General features: G+C 33.6%; 1 protein-coding gene across 5 annotated transcripts in view; it reads left to right on the top strand.

The window, feature by feature from the left end:
• The window catches only part of LOC110817725 (AGC (cAMP-dependent, cGMP-dependent and protein kinase C) kinase family protein), a 50,355-nt gene that overhangs the window by 15,871 nt on the left and 15,241 nt on the right, over nt 1-19,243 (top strand). For 4 of the 5 annotated variants that reach the window (XR_015813727.1, XR_015813726.1, XM_088208611.1 and 1 more), the window contains exon 6: nt 7,324-7,424. Coding sequence is in view for 3 of the 5 variants with exons in the window: in XM_088208611.1 (XP_088064737.1) it covers nt 7,324-7,424 (101 nt within the window). In the remaining 2 variants the exon portion in view is untranslated. The remainder of the gene's footprint in view (nt 1-7,323; nt 7,425-19,243) is intronic. The other variant, XM_022046381.2, reaches the window with a different exon arrangement.

The raw sequence follows: 19,243 nt of genomic DNA, 5'->3' as shown, positions 1-19,243 counted from the left end.
ATTTTGTCCAAGAAATCTCACCCGGTTAGTGCCTCTATGGCACATAAAGGTAATATTCTTGTCTTATCTGTTTTTTTCAGAAAAAAGACAAGTGTGAGTGGTAGATTTTGGAGCATCTAATCATATGAGTGGAGATGTCTCAATGTTCCAAAATTACAGAAAATGTGAAGAAAATTTTTCAATCAGAATTGTAGATGGTTCTCTCTCAAAAGTGGCTGGAATGGGTTCCGTAAATTTGTCTCCAAATTTGACTATCTGTTTAGTTTTTCATGTTCCAAATTTGAATTGTAATTTGTTGTCTGCCAGCAAGTTATGTGAAGATTTGAAATGTGCTGCGAAATTTATTTTTAATATGTGTAATTTTCAAGACTTAGACTCGAGGAGGACGATTGGCAGTGCTAGGATAAGCTCATGATTATATTTGCTTCAAGTCTACCCTTTTAAAAGACAAGCCCACAATGAAGTATGTGAAAGCTCTGTTTCTATTTTCGCAAATAATGACCATGATATTATGTTGTGGCACTATACACTAGAACATCCAAACTTTATGTACTTGAAAAAGATGTTCCTATTATTATTTAAAGAAAAAGATTCAGTTTCAGTACAGTGTAAAGTTCGCCAATTTTCTAAACATACTCGAAGTTCATTTCCTAACCTGCTATACAAACTGTTTAAACCATTTGTATTAATTCACAGTGATGTTTGGGGCCCTTGTAGGGTTTCCAACATTTTCGGAACTAGGTGGTTTACATCTTTTATTGATGATCATACAAGAATCACTTGGGATTTCTCATGAAGGAAAAATCTGAAGTGGGATCCCTGTTTAAAAAATTTCATATAATGATTCGAACCCAATTTCATACTACCATCCAAGTATTGAAATCCGACAATACTTGCGAATATTTTGAAAATACTCTTGAAAAATACTGTATTGAACATGCCGTTATTCATCAAAGCTCCTGTATTCATACTCCACAGCAAAACGGCATAGCCGATAGGAAAAACAGACATATTCTTCAGATTGCCAGATCACTCATGTTCACCACTTATGTACCAAAATATTTTTGGGGAGAGGCTGTTCTTTTAGCTACCTATTTGATTAATCGGATGCCCTCCTGTATTCTACAGTTTCAATCACCTTATACTATTCTCTCAAAACTTTTTTCTGATTCACACATCTTAAACACTTTGCCATTTAAAGTCTTTAATTGTTCAACATATGTCCATGTTCATAAATATTTTCGTGGAAAATTAGACCCAAGAGTAATAAAGTGTATTTTTGTTGGGCACTCTGCAAATAAAAAAGAATACAAATGTCTAGTTCCGGAAACCCGCCGTTTTTATAATAAAAGGAACGTTACATCTTTTGAGAACCAACCGTTTTATCCTACTATTAATATTCAGGGGGAGACATTCATTCAAGAATATCAGTTGTGGGATGTGAGTGTACCTCCTCTCTACCCACAAAATCCATCACTAGACAAACATTTCCTGGAGACTGAACCCGAAACCTCACAAAAGAAATCAGAAGCAAAACCAGTTACAAAAAGCACATTACCTGCAACTACTGAGCTACGTGTCTATACGAGAAGAAATAAAGGAAAAACACCTGAATCATCCAAGCACTGCCATGAATCCACTGCTAATCCGGGTAATGTAATTTCTGTACCAACTCTTGATTTCGTTGATTATAATATTCTTATTGTTTTGAGAAAGGGTACTCGGACATGCACCAAACATCCTATACAGGACTATGTTTCATTGGAGAAATTATCCTCGGAATATCATGCTTTTGTGCGCAGGATAGACAGCAGCTCACCAGAACCCAGAACAATACATGAGGCATTGGAAATTCCAGAATGGAAGTTAGTTGTCCTAGATGAGATCAAGGCACTTGAAAAGAATGAGACATGAGAACTAACTGATCTTCCTGCAGGAAAGCGTCAAGTAGGATGCAAATGGGTTTTTACAACCAAATATAATCCAGATGGGAGTGTGAATCGGTTTAAGGCTCGCCTGGTAGTCAAAGACTATACACAATCATATAGTGTAGACTATCAGGAGACGTTTGCACCAGTTGCCAAGCACAATACTACTTGGGTACTCATCTCACTTGCATCTAACCTTGACTGGTCACTGTGTCAAGTAGCTGTAAAGAATACATTCTTTAATGGCAATTTGGAAGAAGAGATGTATATGTATATACCACCAGAATTCGAATTAACAGACAATCCTCAAAAAGTGTATAAATTAAAAAAATCACTTTGTGACCTAAAACAATTTACAAGGGCATAGTTTAACAGATTCACAAGAGCTGTAAAGCATAAAGAATATAAACAATGTCAATCCGATCATATATTGTTTGTCAAATACTGCATCTCAGGTAAGAAAGCTATTTTGATTGTATACGTTGATGATATCATTCTTACAGGAGATCACCTTGAGGAGATTCAGAAACTCAAAGAATTCCTGATCAAAGAATTTGAAATAAAAGATCTTGGGGTACTGAAGTACTTCCTCGGTATGGAAGTGACTAGATCCATAAAGGGGATTTTAGTTTCTTAACGAAAGTACATTCTGGATCTCCTATAAGAGACTGGGATGCTAGGAAGCAAGTCTGCTGACACCTTCATAGATTCAGTTATCAAACTTGGATCCAGAATCAGTGATAAAATGGTTGACAAAGGGAGATACCAGAGACTTGTTGGGAAACTTATTTACTTAGCTCACACCAGATCAGACATTAGTTTTGCAGTAAGCACTGTAAGTCAGTTCATACATTAGCCAACTAAAGATCACATGAGTGCTGTGTTTCGGATTCTGAGGTATCTCAAGATGATTCCAGGACACGGTTTATTCTTTCAGAAGACAGACAGAAAATGTATTGAAATCTACACTGATGCGGATTGGGCAGATTCTACAGATGACAAGAGATCTACATCAGGATATTGTACCTATGTTTGGGGTAACCTGCTTACTTGGAGAACCAAGAAATAGTTAGTTGTATTTCGCAACAGTGCAGAATCTGAATTTAGAGCGCTTGCTCATGGTATTTGTGAAGGTGTATGGTTAAAGAGAATGCTCGAATAATTAAAAGTTCTCAACAATATACCTATAAAAATATGGTGCGACAACCAATCAATAATCAGTATGGCCAAAAATCCAGTATATTATGATAGAACCAAACATGTGGAGATCGACCGTCATTTCATTAAAGAAAAATTGGAAGATGAGACTATAACTCTGATACACATTCCAACAAATCAACAGATCGCAGATATTCTAACGAAAGCTCTTCTCAAGAGAACTTTTGACGACATAATATCCAATGTAGGTTTACTCAACATATACGTAAACTAAATTGAGGAGTGTAGAAAGTAAATAATTAGAAGAATAAATTAGGATTAAATACATTTATTTACAGTTGTTATTTTTGTTTGTTATATGAGTTGTACATTCTGTTTTGTGTGAATGGAGGGTGTCACCAACGGATTTCCTCCCCATAATTTTGTTAGGATTTCTCTAGAATTTATTAAGTTGTTAGAAGCAGCATAATTGTATATATATGTGAATCATTCATCAAAGAAAATAAGAAACAGAATATTTTCCTCTCAATTCTCTTCAGGGTGAGTAGGTTCAAGTACAAGTGTCTCATCTTGTTCTATGTATTTTAGAGAATGAATAAGTTTAATGGAGGAGGATGAAAATATTCAATAGTAGAGTCCCAAAATTAGGATTCTTGTGTATTCTTCTTCCCCTGAATACCAATTTTGTTGTATGATTGATTTTCATGAAAGGTAACATTCATGGAGTTATAGAACTTTTCAGTGACTGGTGAATAACACTTATATCCCTTTTGGTTTGATAAATGCCCAATAAAGATTTATTTTATTGATTGAGGTCTAGTTTATTTCCATGATGGTTGTGTATGTAAACAAAATGAATAACCAAAGACTTTGATAAGTAAGATAGATAGAAATTGATTGGTAGGAAAGTATGTAGCATAACTTGGTATGTTTTTGAAACTCAAGGATATGAGAAGATATTTTATTGATAAGGTATGTTGCAGTTAGAACAGTCTCTCCCTTGAAACTTATTGAACTTGAATTGTGAACACGAGACACCAGACAACTTGCAAGAGACGTCTATTCTTCCTTTCGATTTTCTTATTTTGTTGAAAATTATCAACACATGAACTCTAAGAAACAATTCCATTTTTTCAAGATACATATCCAACTCTTTTTTAAAGTATTCTTTTACATTGTCCGTCTTCGACACTTGTATTTTTGTCTGAAATTGAGTTTGGTCCATGTTGAATTTTCTGTATATATGACCAACTTTTGATTCTTTTATGAAGAGTAGCCATGTTCTACGAAGGATATAAACTATGTAGTACCAATAAATTGTTGATTTTAGATGGCCTCTAAATATCACTATGTACCATACGATAAACGGTTTACAAGCTTTACAAGGCAGTATGATTCTTGTATGATTATTCACAAATAATATAAACAATCTACTGTCAGTAATATTGTTGATTCTAGATGTCTCCTTAATATCACCATATAACATAACAAACGGTTTAGAGATTTTTATAGGGTAACGTAGTCTATATAGAGTATGTAAATTTTGACAATTGATGTACTTTTACAATGAAAGTCAAGTCTTAATGGAGAACTGGAGGAAAAAGTCTATATGGAGATATCACGAGACTTTGAAAGTCAAGTTACTAACAGAAATGTCTGCAGACTCAAAACTCCTTATATAGACTCAAACAATTTCTAAAAGTATGGTTCGAAAAATTCCTAAAAACAATCAAGAGATTTTGATATAATCAATGCCCAATAAATCATACTATATTTGTCAAATTTGATCCTTTAGGAAAAAGGACAGTTGTTATCGTATATGTTGATAATGTAATAATTACAGGGAGTGATGCAAAGGAGATACATGGACTAAAGAAGGTCTTAGTTAAAGGATTTGAGATTAAAGATATAGGAAATTTCAAATATTTTTTGGGAATGAAAATCGTTAGATCAAAAAAAGGAATCTCAATTTTTTAGAAAAAATGTGTTGGATCTTCTAAAAGAGACTGGAATTGTTTGATGCAAGTCTATAGACACACTCATCGATTCCGAAATTAAAGTGGGAAGTAAAATTGATAGTACTCTAATTGATAAAGAAAGATACCAATGTCTAGTGGGTAATTTGATTTACTTCTCACATACTGGACCAAATATCAGTTTTGTTATTAGTGTGGTAAGTCAATTCATGAATAATCTGACTGAAGAACTTGTGAAGATAATATTTCGGATTTTCAAATATTTAAAAATGACAGCTAGATAAAGATTATTTTTCAAGAAAAACAGAAGTCAAGAAATTAAAATATTTACCAATGCAAAATGGGCTGGTTCTATAATTGATATAAGATTCACATCCAGATATTGTATATATGTCTAGGGAAAGCTAGTTAATTGGAGAAGCAAAAAGCAGTAAGTGGTATCATAGAATAGTACTGAGGCTGAGTTTAGAGTTTTAACATGTGGTAATTGCGAAAAAATGTGGCTATAAGAGTATTGGATGAATTGAGAATTCACTCTTCAGAGGGTATAAGAACCCAATTCATCATAATTGAAGTAAGCATGTGGAGATTGATAGACATTTTGCTAAAGAGAAAATACAGCCAGGAGTACTATCCTTTTGGCACATTCACTTTTGCTATCAAACTGCGGATATTTTCACCAAGGCATTACCTAAAAAGACTTTCAAAGAATTGAGTTCTAAGTTTGGTTTGTTCAAGATATTCAAACCAGCTTGAGAGGGAGTATAGGACTCCGACTTCTTGTAGAAGTCCAATTCCTATACAGATTAGTGTGTTGAGGAAAATCTCCATATAGAGAAGAATTAGAATCGATTTTCATAACTAGAAAAAATATATATATATATTTATTGAACTAATTTGTATTTAGGTTCTTATAAAATTTTTTTCTAATTTTTCTTATATATATTCAAATATTTTAATTAAATATCATGAATAAAAATTCAATAAATACAAAAATTGATTACAAATTTTAATATAAATCTATATCATTCATATCACTAATTATGTTATATTCTAACAAAGAATTCGAAGTCCTCATATCTCTTTCTCAGTCCTCTTTAGAGGAGAGAAATGAACAGAATATGGGATCCACAATGAAGGATACATTTGAACTTTTCTCGTAGAAGAAACATGAGTTGCCAATCTTATTAGAATGGCTAACCTAGCCATAACTAGGATAACTGGTAGTATATCATCAAAGATCGAGAGTAAAATTGTCATTGCTAGACATCTTGAGTTATGCATGAGTTCAATGGGAAAAAGGCGCCAGTTCTTTGATAAAACTATAGGATTGGATGAGGAGGAAAGGGAAAAATAGTCTTAGGAAGCTCTACATCACTTTTAAAAAATTGCTCAGTAGATTTGCCACATGGAAAACTTTGTTATCATTTGTTATTGAAGTAGTTAATGAAAAAAAAAAAATTTAAATTTCTTTTCCCATTTCTTTTTCAATAATACTTTATGTGAAAATATAAAATAGTCAAATAATCAAGAAAATATCATTTAACACGAGATGTAGGTGGTTTAGATAGTCTGGCCTATTTTTAGGGAGATAAATTGCAATTTTATCATGAAGATAGAATGGTGATTACAAGTGATGTTGCTTAATTTTAAAACTAACAACAATATACTCAATCTCACAAAGTGATGGATTAACTTGTTTCTGAATAAAAAATAACACGCACCCATCCACACGCACCTGTAGTTACCATAAGAATAAAATGTCTTGGGTATACCATGCTATACTGTGGGGGCTTCAACTCCATGCAGCTGCAGCCCAAAACCCTATTCTGGGACCACCAATGGGCTGAATCTTCTAGACTTAGGCATATCCACTTCATCTATGCAAGCTTTTTTCAGTTGCATGCTCTGCTAAAGACCCTTTTACTAATAATTAAGTAGAGGAAATCAAGACCCATCATAGAAAAAGAATAAACATTTTAAAAAGCTTAGCAATTTTCATCTTGTTATTTATAGTTTTGTTTTTTTTCTTCTTAATATTTCATAAATGCGTTAGCTGTCACTCTTTGCACTTTTAGTGAGCTCTAATGAGAGTGAGAATTCAAATTACCCAGTCATCAAGAAATTTTGTTGGAAACCATGTATATGATAGATGCACTCTATTATTTCAGTTGCATGTTAAATAGACATTTTTTTTCCAAAGATTTTATCTACATTGTATTTTTGTTAAAGCTTCCTTAACCATTTATGTTTTAAAACAGGCATATTCTACTGTTGGTACACCAGATTATATTGCTCCAGAAGTTTTACTGAAGAAAGGATATGGGATGGAGTGTGACTGGTCAGTTAAGCAAACACACAGGCACATATATTTCTTTCATCATTTCTGCTACCTGTTTTCCACAAATTGGACTGAGTTTGGTAAAACTTCTGAATTAGTGCAGAAAATATGCAGTACAATTGAAAAATAGGAGCTAAATAATGACAGTGTATGCTCTGTGTCCTATTAGCTTAACCTCTAAGAATTATTAATTTCCTTAATGGTTAAAGTAGTGTTGGAGAAGACTAAAAAAAAATAAGTCATTGTGTTTAGCAATTTCACATATTAGCACAGCTCCATATTATGCTCTGTAGAAATATATTGAAAAAATCAGAAGTTGACTGCAATCTTTAAAATTATTACTGCATATCTTTAAAATTTATTACTGCATATTTGTAAGAGTTATTACTGCATATTTTTAAGATTTATTGCAATAATTTTTTAGAAGTTATTGCTATTAATTGTATAATCATTTACTCATAAAATTAGAAAGATAAAATAGGAATGTAAAATTCTATAAATTCAGTCTTTTGTACCAATTGAATATACCAGAAAATAAAGAGGAAAAAATCTTCCTTTTCTTGTATGTGTTCATGGTATCAAAGCCAAGTTAGCTAGCTTCGCTTGAATATATTTTTTCTCTCCTTTTTTTCTATCCTTCTTTTTTTTTTTTTGTTCAGTTTTTTTCTTGTGATGGCACAAACAGCCATGCCTGAAATAGTGAGGATAGGCGACGCCAATTTCACTCACATCTCCTGTAAAAAAACGCAAGGATGCTATCACCATCGAGGTTGGTAATCCCTTATGGAATTGAAAATTCCTCAATACAATTAACCGTTCACAAACTGAACGGAAAAGATCACTTGGAGTGGGCACAATCTATTAAGTTGGTGGTTGATGGCAAGGGCAGACTTGGCTATTTCACTGGCGAGACAAAGGAGCCAGAAAATACAACATGGCGGATTTGGAAGTGAGAAAACTCTCTCGTAATGGCCTAGTTGATCAATTCCCTAGAGGCTTTAATTGGGAAAACATATATGTTTCTTCCCACCCTAAAAGATGTGTGGAATGCTGTCCGAGAAACGTATTCAAATCTCAAAAATTCTTCACAGATTTTCGAGTTGAAACAAGGTTTTGGCAGACGAGGCAAGGTGATTGTGAGGTTTCTGAGTATTACAACGAGATGAAGACATTATGGTAGGAACTTGATCTCCACTATAAGGATAATTGGGCTTGTGCAATAGATAGTGCTCGTTCTTTGAAAAGGATGGAGAATGGTCATGTTTTTAAATTTTTGGTAAGATTGAATAAGAGTCTTGATGAAGTTCGAGGCCGGATTCTTGGCAAAATTCCACTGCCATCAATCCAAGAAATGTTTACAGAGGTGTAACGAGAAGAAGGTCGATGCCAAGTGATGTTAGGGGAAAAAAACTCATTTGCCCCATAAGTTTCAGTCGTAATGACCAAAAGCAATCACAGTAATTCTCCACTCTAGGCACGGGCAAATAAAAAAGGAGAAAAAATGTATAGTGTGATCATTGCCATAAACCACGCCATACTAGGGAAACTTGCTAGGAGTTACTTGAGAAACCTCTTAATTGAAAGCCGAGGACTCCCAATCAATCAAATCGTGACCCAAAAACCTTTCACTCTACCATTGAGTAGAATGGGAACATAGAACTTGTTGATGTAATACCTTCATTTAGTAAGGACAGTTAGAACAATTGTATAGACTTTTTCAATTCACACAATTCTTTAATCCCGTACCTTCCTCTTGTTCATTAGCTCAAAAAGGTAATTATCTTCAATATGTTGTCTTTAATGTGTCAACTATTCCTCTTTGTTCATGGATAATAGATTCAGATGTCATGGATCACATGATTGGTTATTTTAAATTGTTTTCCTCTTATAGTTCTTGTGCAGGCAATCAAAAAATTAAATCGCCGATGGTTCACTCTCAGCAATTGCTGAGAAATGGTCAATTGTTATCTCTAAAAATCTTGTTCTTTACGATGTTCTTCACATTCCAAATCTTTCTTGTTATCTTTTTTCTGTCAGCAAAATAACTTGGGACTTAAAGTATTGTACTAAATTTTTTTCAAACTGTTGTAAATTTTAGGATCTGGATACGGGGAACTTGGAGGTCTCTATTACTTTGATGATAGAAATTCTTTGTGTCAGCAACCGAAATCTTCAAGTCTTGGAGCATTCTTTAATTCTACTATTGATGAAATAATGGGACAATATATTAGGTCATCATAGCTTTCAATATTAAAATATCTATTCCCAAACTTGTTTCGTAATAAAGATATATCATTATTATAATATAAAATTTACCAATTAGTTAAATGGTGCATCCTTTCCTAGTCAACCATGTAAATCATCTGTACCTTTTTCTTTTATTCATAGTGATGTGTGGGGAGCTTCTAGGACATTAACTAATTCTGGAAAAAAAAATAGTTTGTAACATTTATTGATGATCATACACGTCTAAATTGAGTTTATCTACTCAAAGAACAATTTGAAACAGAAGATGTTTTCAAAAATTTTTATGGTATGATTGAAACCTAAGTTAAAACAAAAATTCGAATGTTTCGAAATGATAAAAGAAAGAAGTATTTTAATCAAATCATAGGGTCTTTTTTTTTTTTAGAAAAATGAATAGTTCATCATAGTTCTTGCAATGACACTTCTCAACAAAATGGAATAGTAGAAAGAAAAAATAAGCACCTTATAAAAGTAGTTAGGTCCTTGATGTTTACCACGAATATACCTAAATACTTATGCGGGAAAACAATTCTTACTTCTACATATCTGATCAACAGGATGCCGTTAACCTTGATAGTTTTCAAAAGGTCATTTCCAATGTCTTGGCTGATCTCAGATTTACTATTAAGGATTTTTGGATGTGTTGCAATCATTCATATACATAATCTAACAAAGATAAATTAGATCCACGAGCAATAAAATATATTTTTTTAGAATATTCTCCCGTACAAAAAGGGTATAAGTGTTTTGATCTTTACCAAAAAAAAATATTTCGTCACAATGAATGTTATATTCCTTGAGTCCCAAATTTTTTTCAGTACTCCACTCTTCAAGGAGTGGGGAGAGGGGAAATGAAGACGTGGTATTTGAAAAAAAAAGATTGAAAAAAATTCTAGTGGTTACACAAATAGTGAACCTGTAACCTTTAATCTTAATATTTTGGATAAGGAAAACAAGGAGCCCACCTTAATGTCTGAACACAAAAAGACACTAGGGAAATGGATTATGCATGCTTCAGTGATGAGAGGTTGTTTGGAAAAACTTACACTAAAAGAAAGCCGATTCAAAGTAGAAGAGATGCAGTTATGTCTCTTCAAAGCCAAAATTTGATCTGATATCAAAATTCAAAAAATCATATACAATCTCTATATCTATAGAATTTAAGTTTTTTCTCATTCAAAAAGAGCATTCTGACCGTCTAGACCTCCATATTGTTCTTAGGAAAGGAACTCGATCATGTACTCAACACTTTTTATTAAATTTTGTGTCTTATAAGAACCTATCATCTTCGTACCATACTTTTATTTCACAATTGTCAAATGTAGATATACCTAAGTCTATACAGGAAGCATTAAAAGTTCCTAAATGGAAGAAGGTTCTCCTTGAAGAAATGGAGGTTTTAGAGAAGAATGGTACGTGCAAAATGACTAGTTTGCATAAAAGGAAATTGATTGTTGGGTGCAAGTGGGTTTTCATTGTAAAGTTCAACTCAAATGGATCCTTAGAACACTATAAAGTAAGGTTAGTAGGAAAAATATTTATGCAGACATGTGGAGTTGACTATCAGAAGATGTTTGCCCATGTTGCCAAATTGAATACTATTCGAGTGTTATTATCTGTAGATATGAATTTAAAATGACCACTATTTCAATTAGATGCTAAAAATGCATTCCTCAATGGAGAGTTAGAAGAGGAAGTCTACATGGATGCGTCGTCTGGCTTTGAAGAGAAATTTAGAGGGAAAGTCTATAAGCTGAGAAATCATTATATGGATTAAAGCAGTCTTCCTGAGTTTGGTTCGAAAGATTTACCAGGTTTGTTAAAAAAGAAGGGTATTTCAAGCACAATTTGATCATATAATATTTGTGAAACATGCTGGTGGCAGAAGGAAGACTGTCTTAATTGTATACATGAATGATATAATACTTACTTGAAATGATGATAAGATCTGTAGGTTGAAGAAACATCTTGCCTCAAAATTTGAAATTAAGGATTTGGGTTCTTTACACTGCTTTTTGGGTATGAAAATTGTAAGGTCAAAGATGAGAATTTTTGTGTCATAAAAAAAGTATGTTCTTAACTTATTAGATGAGACAGGTATGAGCGGGTGCAAACCAAATGACACACCCATGGATTCTAATCAGAAGTTGGGAGACGCTCTTAATGGAGTTCTAGTTGATAAAGGTAGATATCAACATCTTTTAGGAAAACTCATTTATTTATTCCATACAAGACCTGACATTGCATTTGCGATTAGTGTCGTGAGTAAGTACATGCACTCACCTTACGAGGAACATCTGGAAGCTGTATAAAAGATTTTCAAGTATTTAAAAAATACATCGAGAAGGGGGTTGATGTTTAAGAAAAGTAATAAAAGGAGTATAGAAGTTTTCACATATGTAAACGGGGCAAATTCAATTTCAGATAGATGATCAACCTCTGGCTATTGTACGTTCTTATGGGGAAATCTGGTTATTTGGCGAAGTAAGAAGTAAAGTGTGGTTGCTAAAAGTAGTATAGAAGCTGAATATGCAGTTATGGCAAATAGAGTTTGTGAGGTATTATGGATTAAAAGAGTACTTGAAGAACTAAAATTAGATGCAGAAGCACCTATGAGACTATTTAGTAATAACAAATAAGCTATAAGCATTGCGCACAACCGACTTCAACATGATCATACAAAACACATTGAGATTGATACGCATTTCATTAAAGAAAAGTTGGGAAATGGAGTTATTTGTATGCTGTTTGTGACTTCTGAGCAACAAAAAGCTGATGTTTTTACCAAAGGGCATTTCAGACCAAAGTTTGAGTCCTTCATTGACAAGTTGGGCATGATCAATATTTATGCACTAACTTGAGGAGGAATGCAAAAATATATAAAAAAAAAATAAGAAGTTGACTGAATATTTCTAAAATTATTATTACATATTTTTAGGATTTATTACTGCATATTTTTAGAAGTTATTACTGCATATTTTTATAATTTATTGCTGTAAAACTCTGTAAATTCAATTTTTTGTGTCAACTGAATATACCAGAAAATAAAGAAGAAAAAATCTTCTTTTTCCTGTCTGCGCTCATGCTCTTCTGTTTTAACATATACAAAACTTCGTAAATAAAAATTTCCTAACGTAATAATTTTCTATTTTATTCCAAAGTCCTAATTAATAAACTATAAAGTAAACTTCTACCAAGTATAAAATTTCATAGTTTATTCCGAACTTATAATTAAAGAAAACTATTAAGGAAACATCTAAAGTAGAAAGACAACCTGGACCAATTCTGTTTGCCTGCTCTTCCAGTGGGTCCCATGTTGTCCCGCGGTTGCAGGGCATCACTGTGAAGCAATTTTGGTTAGGTGGGTCTGCCTGGTCTGACATGAAGTTTTGGAGCATGACAGCATCCTCCTAAGACGTGTCTGTTGGAAAGTGTGTAAGTTGTAATTATTTGTTTCCATCCTTGTAAAAGAATTATTCTTGGAATAGGCTGATGTAAATTAGGGTGTCCTTTTCTTGTTCCTAAAGTTGTGTATATATGCCCAAGTTATTCAATAATAAATATAACATTCTATTTCCCCACATAATATTAGAGTTATAAGAAACATATCCAACTTTTCTACAAACTCCAAAACCGGCCTCTGCCCAAAAAGTAAAAGAAAAAACAAAACCCTAGACTACAACTGGCCTTCTTAGCTGATAGTCCTAAAACCAACCTTTACAGCTGAGTTCTGTAGCTGTACAGCCGCTATGCAGTTGTGCCCAGCCATTGCTCAACCCTACCTTCATTGTTGTTCAAGCCGCATTAGCTGCCGTCCAGCTGCACGCTCTGTCTCCGGCATAGCCAGAAGCCCCAGCAGCACCTGTCCTGCTGCTGGTCTGCTGTGCACATACAGCTCTGGACTCTGCTGCTTGTTGTCACGTGCCAGTCTTATGCAGCCAGCAATTCAGCCGCATGCACTGCCATCTGCTGCCAACTACTTGCTGTGAACATCTGGTTAATTCTGGCCCCTTTTTTGCTCATTACAACGTTCTCTTTTTGGTTTTCTGCACTGCTGGCTTTCATGTTCAGACACTTCCTGATGGCCTTCATAGGCGCCACTGAGTCATGCACAACTAACTGAGCCTCTTGCACCGTATGGTTTTTTCCTGTCTGTTGCTATGTACTGTGTTGCTTCTGTTTTCCTGGTTTAAACTTCACCTGAACTAGTTGCTGCCATGTCTGAAGTAACTTCACAGTCCACTGGACAATTTATCTAAGAGAAGATTGAGAGGCTAAAAATTGTTATTGTAACTCTAGAAAAACCTACAGATACGAGTTACTTGCACATTCAAGTTTGTTTCCTCTTTTACACAGTTTAAATGTCTTAAATAGATCTTTTAATAATCCATGGATTATTACCTCAAGAGTCACAAACCATATAACATGTTCGTTACATAACTTTAGCACACGTGTCCTTTGTGCTAGCAACTGAAAAATAGCTACTGCAAATGGTTTAGTGACCACTATAGCGAGAGTTGGAGATGTCAAGATTAGCCCCTCATTTATCCTTACGAGTGTACTTCATGTTCTAAAGCTATCCAGTAATCTTTTGTCTATAACTATTATTTCCAAAAAAAAAATTTTGTTTCTATAACTAAATCCCTCATGATATGAAATGTAAAGTAACTTTCTTTTCTTCTCAATATAAACTCCAAGACCAGGATTGTAGGATGATGATTGGACATGCTATGGAAAATGATGGATTGTACTTCTTGGAGGCACCTAGAAACCTAAGTACTCTCTCCCTTTTATCTGGACACCCTAATACCAATAAATATGGAGTATGGCTCCATTACCTAAGACTTGGATAAACTTCATTTACAATGTTTAAGGTTATGTTTCCTCTTTGTTCAAAGGGCTATATAGTGACCATTTGAATTATGATGTATATGAATTTGTTAAATATAGACAGGTAACATTTCCTATCAGTAGTACATCAATAGTTTTACTCTTGGCTTCAGACTTGAGAAAAAGAAGAGAAATTTTGAGGTAGTTTTGCTTTATTTTCTTCGATGATCACATGCATAGAAATCAAGCCTTTTATAGGCTGTAGGTCTTACAGATAATCAATATCTGAGGCGGGTATCGTGTGGTTGTTTTGGTTGCAATGGCTTCCGCGGGATATGATGGTAACGATTGGGGTTTATCAACCTTAAACCTAGTTGGCTTGGACAATTTTACCGAATTGCCCTCAGTGGGTAAAATTCCTTTTTTGCCCCTTCTCATAGTAGATGGATAGGGATTTCTTGACAATACCATCCCCTTGAACATCAACCTTGTTCCCAGGGTTGAGATATGGAAACTGATGTTGTAAATATTCATAGTCTTCCTAAGTGCATTCTTCAAGTAGAATTCCTTCCCAGTAAACAAGAACTTGATCCACAGCATTTAGTATAGCTCTTTGTTGCAAGATTTGCTGAGTTTGCACACTGAGAAAGCCTTCATAGGGTGGATCCTCGAGTTTTTGGCAATTTGAGCTTGTAGGCTACTTCTCCAATCTTCTGTAATTTGAAAGGGCCCGTAGTATCGAGGCAATAATTTGGATTCCTTTCCTCTTTTTTGTTTCTTGTTTGAAGGGCTGTAACTTGAACAAAACCAAATTTTGGACTTTGAAGCTTTCACTTTGGTGGTTATATGGATATTGTTTTATTCTAAACCGTGCCGTGCCTTCAATACATGTTGACGAATGATCTTGTTGGCTGCTCTTTCAAGTAAAAGCATTTTCATTGAAGGAGATGCTGAATAGAGTTTTATAGAGTCTAAGAAATATGGATGAAGGTATCTATAGAGTGTTTGGAAATGTATCATCTTCAAACACATATTTTATGAAGTATTATATCACCATTTAGCCTCGATTGGTCATTTGGCCCAAGTCTTCGTTTGTTGATTAGCCATGCATCGAAAGTACATCTTTAAACATTGATCGAGCATTTTAGGTTGTCCATCTGTCTTGGGATGATATGCAGAACTAAAGAGTAAGTTTGTTCCCACTACTTTCATCAACTCCTTCCAGAATAGACTGGTAAATATTTTGTCTCGATTAGACATTGTTACCTACATAATTCTATGTAGTTTGTGCATAATGTTCGGGTAATTCCTCGCGACTCTGACTGCAGTAAATGGGTGGCGTATGATAACTTTTGATTTAGAAAAATTTTGATTAAATGGCTTGATGATTTTTTGTCGTTCTTCCATAGAATAAATAGGTGAATACAATGGTCAAAAGACTAATTTCCAACAAATTACAATGATCAAGACTAATATTTCTTTAGTTACAATTATGTAATCTAATTAAGGAAATATATAAAATTTACAGACTTTAAATGCTATTAATATAAATATACAAGTTGTATAAATTTAAATGTTTTTTATTTATGACAACATCCCCCCCTCAAATTGATGTTGGTTGATCAAGAAATATCAATTTGCCAACTAAAAATTGATAATGTTGTCGAGTAAGTGACTTAGTAAACATATCAGCAAGCTGCAAATTTGTGGAAATATTTGAAAGAGAAATAACATAATTGCGGACAGCCTCTCTAATATAATTGCAATCCACTTCAATGTGCTTGGTACGGTAGACTAGATTAGTAGCAATCTAAATAGCACTTGTATTATCTACATGAAGAGGAGTAAGAGCAGATTGAGGGAACTCGAGCTCCGTCAACAACCCTCTAAGCCAAGTAATCTCAGAGCATGTAGCAAACATGACATGATACTTAGATTCGGTGGAAGATTTGGAAACCCGATCTTGTTTCTTACTCTTCCATGATATCAAAGAATTCTCAAGAAACACACACCAACCTGTGACGAATTGACAAGAATTTGGACTAGTTCAATCCACGTTGCTAAAAGCACTAAGTTGCATAAAAGATTCAGCAGAAAAGAATAAATCTTGACATGGAGAACCATAAAGATATTTGATGATGCAACGAACTGCAGCCACGTGAAAATGTCGCGGAGAGTGCAGAAATTGACTAACTTGTTGGACAACAAAGGAGATGTAAGGTCTAGTGATAGTCAAGTAGTTTAAGTTCCTCACTAATTATCGATACAAAGATGGATTAGAAAGTAATTATCCTTTTTCTTTATGGTACTTAACATCCATTTCTACAGGAGTATTAACTGATGAAGAATCTTGAAGGCCAGCCAAAAAAATTTAAGTCTTGAGCATATTTATGCTGATGTAAGAATATACTAGAAAAGTTAGAGTAAACTTCTAACCCTAAGAAATATATAAGTTGACCAAGATCTTTCATATGAAATGAATTGCGAAGATGATGCTGGAGTTGAGTAATCAATAAAAAATTTGTTCCTGTGATACCAATATCGTCAATATAGACCAGTAAAAGTACAATTCCAGTAAAAGTTTTATGTAGAAATAAAGAGAAGTCATATTGACTTTGCACAAATTTAAATTGAAGTATGGTAGATCGAAACTTCTCAAATTATGTACGGGGAGCTTGTTTTAAACCATACAATGAGCAATTCAACTTACAAACTTCAGAAGTGGATGAAGATAACAAATTAGGAGGTGTCATATAGATATCCTCTCATATAGATGTCCTCTTTGAGATCATGATGTAGAAAAGTATTTTTGACATCCATTTGTTTAAGTGGCCAACCTTGTGAAGCAACACTGGAAAAAAGTATTCACACGGTAGTCATTTTAGTCACAGGAGTATATGTATCCTCATAATCCACTCCATACCCTCGTCGATTATCAAGAGCAATTAACCTAACCTTATAACGCTCAAGAGTCCCATTAGAGCGAAGTTTGAGTGAGTAAACTCACTTACATCTAATAGGTTTGATTATAGGTGGACATGAAACAATGTCCTAAGTATGATCATCCTGAAGAGTCCGAAGTTTTTCTTGCATTGCTTGCTGCCAACATTCATGCTTAACCGCTTGTGAGTAAGATGGAACTGTAATATAAGATAAAGCAGTACTAAATGATGTATAATAAGAGTCATACCAATTAGGAAGATATGAGACTCTGGTGGTGTAGGATCAAATGGTAGATCTAGATCAGGAAGGGACAGTTGTGAAGGATGTCATTTATACACATAACCGGGCTTGAACCGACGAGGAGAAGAAGACAAATTATCAAAAATAGGAAAAATAGCTACATCAGGAAATGACCGATCACGAGTAGAAAAGAAAATTTGAATTTGAAATAAAACAACATTATGAAAAATACGAAGCTTAAAAGAAGAATCATAGCAAATAAAACATTTGTGATTTATATTGTATCCCAAAAATGCACATTTGATAGATTGAGCAGAAAGTTTATGTCATTCTTAAGGGAGCAAGTGTGAATGAAGCAAACACAATCAAATATATGTAAGTGCTCATAGTGAGGATGCTGTTGATAAAAACGAAAATATGGAGATTCAAAATTTAGAGTTTGAGAAGGTAATCTACCAATAAGATAAGTTGTTGTAGATAAAGCTTTTATCCAAAACTGAGGTGGAACAGAATATTCAAATAACAATGTGCGAGTAATTTCTAAGAGATGACAATTCTTTTGCTCCGCAATACCATTTTGTTAAGGTGTATATGGACAAGAACATTGTGAGAGTATACCTTTTTCATTTAAAAATTCATGTAACATATTAGACATATATTCTTCACCAGATCGAAGAATTTTAAAAGCAGCAGAAAATTGAATTTCAACAAATGCAACAAAAGTCTTAAAAATTGAAAAAATCTCATATTTGAAACGAATAAAATAAATTTACGTAAATCGACTGTAATCATTAATAAATGTCACAAACTACTTATAATATGTGAGAAATAATAGATGTGATTCTCCATACATTACTATAAATAATTTCAAAACATTTATCTGAATGACTACCAACAATAGAAAATGGAAGAATTTTACTTTTTTCCAATTTATATAAGTTGCATAATAAAAAAAAAATTAGAGAATTGATTTTTATTGTTTAATAATCTAGAATTCAACAAATAAAACATTATAGTCGAATTGGAATGTCCCAAATATTTGTGCTACAATTTACTATTATTAATGATAGTAGAATAAGCTAAATAAATATTATTAGGAATAGAAATATGCAGAGAAAACAAGCATCCAACTTTAGGCCCCTTCACGATCACCGTCCCTGTTACCTGATCCTACACACAATAACCATTAGAAATATATGTACATTATAGTTATTATCAACTAACTTACCAACTGAAAGAAAATTATCAAAAAGTTCAGGTGATAGATAGACATTGTTAAAAATTGGAGTAATATCACCTACCGCAATAATAAACAGATTTTTGCCATTTGCAACTTAAATAAGTTCTAAACCATGATAATGAGCAAACATTTTTCAGCAAATTAGTTGAACCAGTCATATGATTTGATGTAGCAAAATCAACAAGCCAAGTCTTAGATAAAAAATTACCATTACCTTGAATCCCCATGGTTGATAAGGTTAACACTATCATTTATTGCACCATTTCAGGAATAAGAAAAGCATTTTGGGTAACTGATGCAGCCAAGGGCCCAGTCTGAGTCGGATCATTGGAAGAGTTGT

This window comes from Carica papaya, chromosome 7, assembly GCF_054855325.1.
Source record: "Carica papaya isolate Zhongbai chromosome 7, ASM5485532v1, whole genome shotgun sequence".
Classification (NCBI taxonomy): domain Eukaryota; kingdom Viridiplantae; phylum Streptophyta; class Magnoliopsida; order Brassicales; family Caricaceae; genus Carica; species Carica papaya.
The sequence above is the reverse complement of the archived record's forward strand: the minus strand, read 5'-3'. Positions and strand labels throughout refer to the sequence as shown.